The 8,991-nt window shown below is 43.7% G+C and overlaps 2 protein-coding genes across 2 annotated transcripts; one reads left to right on the top strand and one right to left on the bottom strand.

The window, feature by feature from the left end:
• The first annotated feature begins 221 nt into the window (after positions 1–221).
• LOC123403469 (histone chaperone ASF1-like) lies at positions 222–2,915 on the top strand. The gene is made up of 4 exons (XM_045097407.1): positions 222–652; positions 1,040–1,328; positions 1,419–1,956; positions 2,235–2,915. Exons 2-3 carry the CDS (start codon positions 1,296–1,298, stop codon positions 1,941–1,943), a joined length of 558 nt encoding a protein of 185 aa, XP_044953342.1. The 5' UTR covers positions 222–652; positions 1,040–1,295; the 3' UTR covers positions 1,944–1,956; positions 2,235–2,915.
• A 2,640-nt stretch (positions 2,916–5,555) lies between these two features.
• On the bottom strand, positions 5,556–6,427 carry LOC123404941 (aspartic proteinase nepenthesin-2-like). The gene is made up of 2 exons (XM_045098842.1): positions 6,358–6,427; positions 5,556–6,262 (listed from the first exon to the last, which is right to left on the bottom strand). The coding sequence occupies exons 1-2, from the start codon at positions 6,425–6,427 to the stop codon at positions 5,556–5,558; spliced, it is 777 nt and encodes a 258-aa protein (XP_044954777.1).
• Between the last annotated feature and the right edge of the window lie 2,564 nt (positions 6,428–8,991).

Below are 8,991 nucleotides of genomic sequence, written 5' to 3'. Positions count from 1 at the left end.
TGCCAACAATACTGAAATGCCCACAAGGATCATCAGCTGTCTTCTTTTAGAAAGAAGCCGTTGTTAACTTTTTGCAGCACAGGCATTTCCGAGAAGTTTTGGTTACTCTGCATATTTTTCATTGTACAATGTTACAAGCTTTGTACCATTGTCATAATTCAATCATTTCCTATTAATTCTCATGCTGCATGCACAGGTCGACGTACCGAGCGGGCTTTTAGGCCCGCTCGTGGCCCGTTCGATTTAGGCCCGCTCGGTCCTGGCCCGAGAAGAAAAGAGTCCGGTCCGGGCCCAGAAATTCAGACCGAAAAAAATCGGTCCGGTCCGGTCTTTAACCGGGCCGAACGAAAAGACCGAGCCCAATAACAACAAAACGAGTGGCCTCCTCCAGCCCTCCTCGTTGCACGGTCGTTTCCTCCTCCGCTCCTCGCTCCTCCGCTCCTCGTAGAAGAACGGCGGCTCCTAACCCTAAGGCGACGGCGCCGTCGTCCGCTCCTCCGCGTCCTCTCTCCTTCACCGACGACGACGAGTCGACGACGACGTCTCCTGTTAGTCCAAGCTGGAGGGTCGTCCTCACGTCGGGGTCGCAACAAGACCACGCCGTCGATCCCGCCTCCCCTGGTTCCTCGCCGAGCGCCACGAGGAGGAAGAGGTAACCACGCCTCCTTCCCTCACTCCCTCACTCCCTGTCCCTGGTTGCTCTATTCTGAATCCTCGTGGTCGTGGGCTCGTGGCTAGTGGAGTGGTGGTGGACCAACGACATCGGCATGTGCTGATGTGCGTGGCGAGAAGCCTCTGCAACGGGAGCGCGTGGATGTCCGGGCGGTTCGCGCCGACACCAGTAGCCTCGGCCTGAACCAGTAGCCTCGGCCTGACGATGAGGGTTAGTAGCCTCGGCCTGAACCAGTACTTCTTGTACTGGACGAGTGGTTCAGAGTTCAGACCACCCCTCTCTTGCTGGAACTGGTGGTGGTGTCGTAGATTCGTAGTCATGTACTCATGTGCTAACTAACTGCTATGATGTGTGTTTTTTTTGTAGGGAATGGTGAAGGGAAAAGGAGCGGCTGGTAAGGAGAAGGAGAATGGGAAGGCGAAGACAAAGGCGAAGAGCGTTAATTACCTAATTAGGCAAGATTCGCCGCTGCCTCCGCCGGTTCCGAGGAAGGGCAAGCATAAGGCGCGGATTAGGAAGGCAAAAGAATTTCCCAATGCCCCAACGGGAGAGTTTATTTGTAGCATAAAGAAACACCCTCCGCCTCCTCCGCGTCTCCCCGATCGCACCGGTGCCGGTGTGCATGCCGCGGAAGCCGCTGCCTCATGTTAGTCATGTATGATTCCTTTCCTTGATGCTTGATGTAGCCATATTTCCATATAACCATATAGATGTTTTTCCTTATTTGTGTGATCATGTGTGGTAGGTGCTACACGACGAGGAGAAGGAGGAGGACGCCGAGGACGAGGATGCCGAGGACGAGGACGCCGAGGACGAGGACAAGGAATATGACGAGCAGAATCTGTTTGTGGTCCCGCCATTGCAAGGAGGTGGTGATATGTCGGATGATGATACATCAGATGGGTACAAGGAATCAGCTGATGAACTAGAAGGTGGTGACACTATGTCCGAGGAATCACTTGTGCATGTCGTCTCTAGTGAGGACTCTGAGGAGGAAGCAAGAGAAAGGAAGAAGAAAAAGAACAAGAGGCCAAGAGTCAATGCTCCTGTTAGAGCAATATCAGATGTTTGGGCCCATTTTCACAAGGTCAAGGAGCCATCGTTGAAGAACCTCGGACAAATTGTGTTGAAGGCTTGTTGCAATTATTGTCCAAATAAATATGCGTATGAGAAAGGTGGCAGCACCTCAACTATTGGAAGGCATCATTTGAAATGTTTGAATTACAAGGCCAAGATGGCTAGGGCTGCCATCCAAACAACTCTTGAATAGCGCAAAACCAATGGTACATCGAGTGTTTTTAATATAATTCTTGCTGTTTTTAATATAATTCATGCTGTTTTTAATAGAATACTTGCTGTTTTTAATACAATACTTGCTGTTTTTAATAGAGTAATTGCTGTTTTTAATACAATACTTGCTGTTTTTAATAGAGTAATTGCTGTTTTTAATAGAATTCTTGCTGTTTTTAATAGAGTAATTGCTGTTTTAAATAGAATTCTTGCTGTTTTTAATAGAATACTTGCTGTTTTAAATAGAATACTTGCTGTTTTTATGACAAAGGTACATCAAGTGTTCCAACGATGAGCCCCTCCATTGATTATGACCAAGGAATCATCAAGGAGCTTATTGCTAAGATGATATGTGTGCATGAGTATTCATTTAGAATGGTTGAACATGAGTGGTTCAACATTCTAATGAAGTGCATGAATCCAAATTATAAATCCATTGGAAGGAAGGCAATACGAGCCGAGTGCTTGAGGGTTTACAAGAAAGAAAAAGAGGTGCTTAAATCTGTCCTAAGGGGTGTGAGCTCCATATCTCTAACCACGGATTTATGGACAAGCAACCAAACCTTATCTTACATGTGTGTGGTTGCACACTATATAGATGATAATTGGAAGATCCAAACCCGTGTACTTGGTTTCCTAGAGTTGGATCCTCCTCACCCTGGAATTGTCATTGCAGATGCTCTCTATGCGTGTGTGAAAGATTGGAATATTGAGACAAAAATTATGTCCATCACACTAGACAACGCTTCAAACAATGATGGTGCAATCGAAGCTTTGAAGGCCAAGTTACCCGTTGTGGAGGAGATCAATGATTAAATTTGTGTTATGTTCGAACTTGTCGAGTAATGAACTATGAATTTGTGTTATATTCAACTTGTCAATTGACATGGACTCTAAATTGTCATTGCAAGTTTGTAATCGTGATATTTGTGCTATGAATCTTATTTGTGCTATGTTTCCTATCTAAATCCGTTGTTTTGATTTCCAAAAAACAAATGAAATGCTGTCCAAATTTAGTCCTGCTTGCTGTTCAAATGAATTGTTTGTATATGTCATATTTAGTTATTCTTGCTGTCCTAATTTAGTCCACTGCTTGCTGTCCAAATGTTGTCGTTTTGACAAAAAAAACTGCAGCTGAAGCTGGTTTATACATGTGATATTTAGTTATTCTTGCTGGTTTATTGCTATTTAAACTGCAGCTGAAGTTGGTTTATACATGAATTGTTTGTACATGTGATATTTAGTTATTCTTGCTGGTTTATTGCTATTTAAACTGCAGCTGAAGCTGGTTTAGATAGCAACAGCTGGAGCTGGTTTAGTGCTATTTAAAGTGCAACTACAGCTGGAGCTGGTTTAAATACCCACACATGCCTAAAAAGCTTGACCGGAGTATTAAAACTGCAGCTAAGTAACAGCAAGCAGCAGCTAGACCTGGTTTGGAGTCGGTCCAGTCGGTCCTAAAAGCCTGACCGAGCTTTGCTCTGGTCCGGTCCGGTCCTTGGGAACAAGCCCGCTCGAGAGCTCGGTCCGATCCGGACCGGACCGCCGGCGGCCGGTCCAAACGCCGGACCGGACCGGGACCGGACCGTGTCCAGGCTGATGCACAGGTGAGTTCATTTGTTCTACTATGTGGTGTACATATTTATTATCAGTTCTGTAAATACCATTGAAGGACTTGTGATCTTCTTTTTATACTTTTTATTCTTCCAAATTTGATGCCTTGTTAATGACCATAGGACTCGAGCTTGTCCAGATATTATCATACTTCCTCTCGGTCATCAGTTGGATTCCAGCTGAGGTTTACTGGATGTATAGCTTGTCATATCAGAAAAAATTACGAGTATGAATGCCATTTTTGCTCAGCAATGTCTTGCTGAAACCTGAAGAAGACCTTTATTCAGGAAGATCTGGTTTCACATTCAATGCTTGTACGTCTAGTTATGTGTAAATCTAACCGGGACTAAAAGATCCGTCTGTTTTTTTTGTTTGATCCGAAAAGGTAGATTTTTTTAAAAAAAAATTCAAATTTTATTTTTGAATATTTTTTATGTTTTATTTCAATTTTCTAATCTTTGAATTATTTGACAATTTAATCTCTAATCATCCATCCTCACTGCTCTAAGTGGATCACTCATTTCAAATCGTCTAACTTTCCGGTCGATCACCCATCCTTTAACTGCTTCAGCCCGAGCACGCTTAATTTTCTGGTTCTATCGCCCCTAGTTGCCAGGTGTGCACTTGTTGTTTTCCTGACAATAGTAAGCTATCAATCCTAAACAACTTGGGTCTTGATGTCATGTCACATGATTTAATTTTTTGAATTACAAACAATTATTAAAATAAACTTAATAAGTAACAATAATAGTGAATTTCAATGAAAACAACCTAATATTTTTAAATAAAATTATTTTTCTTTTTTTTAGAAAAAACTTCTTTTTGAAATAACTTTTTTTTCCATTTGGAATTTTGAGCATGTGAGAAAACGTCACTGGGCAAGCCCGGGTGAAATCGAGTACCAATTTTTTCTAGTTTTTTTGATATATTAATTTTTTTTGGACGTCGTATGCAAAAGTTATGGCTGTTTTTTTTTTGCAAAAACGGTCAAAATTCATATCTCAAAATTTCTGTACCGACTAGACACTAAAACCTAACAACATCTCAAAGGATTTTATTTTTTAAAGATTTTATCATTTTTGTTTATTTTTTGAAGATTTTATCATTTTTGTTTATTTTCTACAAAACTCAAAGTATCAAGGTTTCAGACGAAAACCCATCTGCTACAAAGACATTTTTTTAAAATTAATTGAACTGTAGATTTTTTTTGTGCATTAAATATGCACCATACTACAACATGTTAAAATCTACAGAAAGAACTAACTAAAAATAATAAAAAAAACAACAATTAAATGACTGAAACAACTATATAAGCAAAACAATATTTCTTTAATTAAAATCCTAATTTAAATTATTCTAAACTAGTAAAAATACCCGTGTGTTGCAACGGGGTAAATATTTTATTTTATTTAAGTTATTATTTTAATTTTAATAAATTTTTGTTTTTGACTCGTCATATTGATAGCGTGTACTTACGATTACACTCAGACATCATTTGGGTGGTTTGATACTTTTAATCTTTGATAAGAAATAGTACAAAGGAGAAAAGAAGACATTGAATAGATAGTCATTATAACAAAGATTTTTGTGCAGATGCTGAATTATCCACACGTGCACATTATTAACATGCGTTTATACCAATACTGAATACTCAAAGATATATATAAAATGCAATATTTACGATTGATTACCTTCAGTTGATATATGGTCATGTCTATTCGCGTGATCGGGATGCCTTTATACTCAAGCATGCCCAGCGCTAACAATGCAGCTCCGCACACGGACCCAATTTTCGTCGTCGTCATCATCATCATCGTCATTGACCTACGCAGCGCACACACACAAACACCACTGTTTTATTCTCAAAGAAAAAAATACAGTTCCATTGCAGTATTAACCCTCTGCTATTTTGTTACGTAGTACCAGTTCCATTGCACTATTAACCCCTGCTATTTTGTTACATAGTATACTACGGCTGCTATTGACTACTACTCCGGAGCTCCAGGTACGTGATGGACGTGCCGGAGTCCACGATGACCCCGCCCGTGCCGTCGTCCTGCACGGCGAACGCCGAGCTCGGCAGGGTGATGTGCGTCGAGCCGACGGCCAGGCCCTTGAGGTTCACGTAGTAGAAGGACGGCTGGCTCGGGTTCCTGATGAGAGGGGTGGTCTGCACCGATGACGCGGCCGCCGCGCTCTCCGAGATGGTGGCGAGGGAGCTCAGGAGGAGCGGGCTCTTGCTGGTGTCATCGAGGGAGGTGAGGCAGTAAGAGAACTTGTTGAGGCCGAGCTGCGAGACCAGCGAGAGGGGGCCCCGGCCCAGCCCCAGGCGCCCCGCGCCCTGCGTGAACCCGTCGCCCTCGTTCGTGTCGCCGCAGCCGAAGGCGATGTCCGGGAGCTTCGTCTTGGCCAGCGTGAAGGTCTCGGCGGCCAGGACGCCCTGCGTCGACGAGGAGTCACCGTAGGTGTACGTGTAGCCGCACTTGTCCGAGGTGCACTTTGAGCTGGGCAGGTCGCTGCACAAGGTGCTGGAGCACGGCAGCGCGGTGTAGGTGGACGACGACGAGGGGTCGAACTCCGGCGTGCTCTGGTTGAAGCACTCCACGCACGGCTTGCACTGCGTCCACACGAGGTTGCTGCTCCATCCGTCTCTCGTCCCTATCTGCGTCTCTTTCTTCACTAATACTGTATAACACACGGCCGAGCGTTTGGCGACCCCGGCTGATTCCCCGAGCGCGCATCCACCAAGCCACCAAGATCCCCATCTCCAGGCACCTCACCTCGGCGTTGCTTGGTGGCAGAGTCATGGCAGTGGCGGTGGGGCCTCTCCTCGTCTGCCGGCCGATCCATTGCGGACGACCACCCCTCGCAACTGTCAGCCCGCGCTCCGGTGGTGCGTCTCTCGGTGGCGGAGTGCCCCCTTGTGGCAGATATGGGACGGCTGTTTCGCTATCCTCATGTAACTTGCCGCAGCGCGTCTCTCAGTGACGGAGTGTCCCCTGGGGGCAGATCTGGGGCGGTTGTTCTGCTGGCCTCCTGTGACTCCCCGCGACGCCTTGCCCTACTCCCCCTCCGCCGCGACCAATAGTTCCCGGCGCGACGCGTCCTCGATTTGCAGCATCCGGCTCCACCCACCCTTCATCCTCCTCGGCCTCTCCCCAACCTCCCGGTTATAGCGGGTCGTCCCGACCATACCTGTCCGCCTCGCTCTCCCCGACCGTTGACCCTGCTCAAGCAGAGCCCGCTCGAAGCCGAGCCGCCAGCGCGCCAAAGACCACGACGCCGACAGATCCGTGCAGCGAGGGGAGGAGTAAACTCAAAACGTTTTTTTTCCAGATCCACTTAAATAGGGACTGCGGGTTGAATACCCAAAAGAGGAGGGACTTTTGTGAAAAAGTGCCAATGACGTACGGCAGAAGCCTTGGGTGCTTTATTATTAGGGGTAGAAATAACCAAATAAATCTTACTGTGACAACAATCTAACACATGAGTGGGAGAAAAAAAAATTAAATTAAAAACTATTTGTAAACTCAAGTTATTCAAAAACTGGGTTTGAAGCAAATTTAAACAAATTCAAATTTAAACCATTCAAATTTGAAAACTAATGGCACAAACAGAAACTAGACAAAATTTTGAATCTAATGCAAAAAGAATCAATCAAAAACATCAAATATCCTAAAAGATATAAGCAATTTAAAACAGAAACTACAAACAAGAATTTAAAAACAGAAAAAAAAAAATCTGAACACCTTTAGTCCCGGTTCGTGTCATGAACCGAGACTAAAGGTCTACCCTTTTGTCCCGGTTCAAGACACCAACCGGGACTAAATCCTCCAAACCCTTTAGTCCCGGTTCGGGACACGAACCGGGACTAAAGGTATCGAGCCGGGACTAAAGGTCCCATTTAAACCGTGACTAATGCCCGACCGGCGCCTTTGCCGCCCGAACCGGGACTAATACTAACATTAGTTCCGGTTCGTAAAGGAACCGGGACTAATGTGTTTTTTGAGCTGGGACGAAAGCCCTTATTTCTACTAGTGTGATTTTCCAGCGAGGAAACGTGGTTAGTCAATTTGAGCTCGCTGGTTTCCTGGTTTGATTGCATTTTCTCCGTATTTACATAATCTAGCATCATAAAAGTTCTCTGTAGCTTATTTTTCTCGAAATCATCTTAATAAATAATGATTTGTGATATACTACAAAAAAACTTGTAATAATATCTCTAAATTTGGAAGTTGGGGTCATTCCTTGCTAGTATTCTCATTTTTATGCTTTCATTTGTGATCAGCAAATTAACCTTTAGCAAGCAGGCTGTGGTATTAGTATTTTGTTTACTTACTATATCTAGAGACGCTTTGGTCGGATTGTTTTGTTAACATAAAATAAATGAATAAATCATGGATCTTAAGTTCTGAACTGGAAAGGGCATTCCAGCAAACAAATTGCTGGGAATGATGGTTCGACTCCATCTAGATGCTTTTGTTTTCGGTTTTCGAGTACATTTCCAGTTCTGTACTCCCAAATCTATAATACCTAAATAGTTCATCCCCACTATGTTATTTCCTTTGACATGCAGCTTATCCACATCATCAGTCAAGCCACGTCAGCGTTTCATCACCGGCTTACATGCACTAGTGGGGACGGGGCCTTTAGCCCCGGCCCGTAAGGGGCTTTAGTCCCGGTTCATCAACCGGGACTAAAGGGGCGGGACTAAAGGCCTAACCTTTAGTCCCGGCCCTGTTACAAGCCGGGACTAAAGGTGCTCCACGTGGGCGCCTCGTAGCGCCCAGGGGCAGGACCTTTAGTCCCGGTTCGTTACAAGGGCCGGGACTAAAGAGTTTCAGATTTTGCTTATTTTTGGGTTTTTTTTGAATGAAATTTTTTTTGGGTTTTAGGGTTTTAGGGTTTAGGTGTTCGGGAGATTAACGTGATGCCTCGTTTGGTGTTCGGGAATTAGTTTTCATATAATTTAAATAGAAATAATCTTTACCTAATAATAAAGAGGCTATCGCTTCCGTCGGAAAGCCCACCGAGGTGATTTTACAAAAAAAAAACTTACTGTTTATGACATTAAACTCGTACTATATATAATGTTTTTAAAAATACTCATATCTTTTAAATCGTAACTCCAAATTTAACATATTATATATGGAATTTGATTAGAAAAATATGTAGAATTTAAATATGATATTATTTTATCTGTTAAACATTTAATAAAAATACTATCTAGGGTGCAATCTTAATAAATAAGTCATTATTCGTCTTTCTTTCATACCGGTACTCATCCGGGTTGGGGATGAACACGTCAACAAAATCAGGATTAGAGATGAAACTGAAGGTCACTTCACTGATTCTTTGTACGTATTAAATCTACATGCAAGCCGTGTTAAGATAGAAGACCTGTGAAATTTTGA

The sequence above is a fragment of the Hordeum vulgare genome, chromosome 6H (assembly GCF_904849725.1).
Source record: "Hordeum vulgare subsp. vulgare chromosome 6H, MorexV3_pseudomolecules_assembly, whole genome shotgun sequence".
NCBI lineage: Eukaryota > Viridiplantae > Streptophyta > Magnoliopsida > Poales > Poaceae > Hordeum > Hordeum vulgare.
Note: the sequence above shows the minus strand (reverse complement) of the source record. Positions and strands in the feature narration are given on the sequence as shown.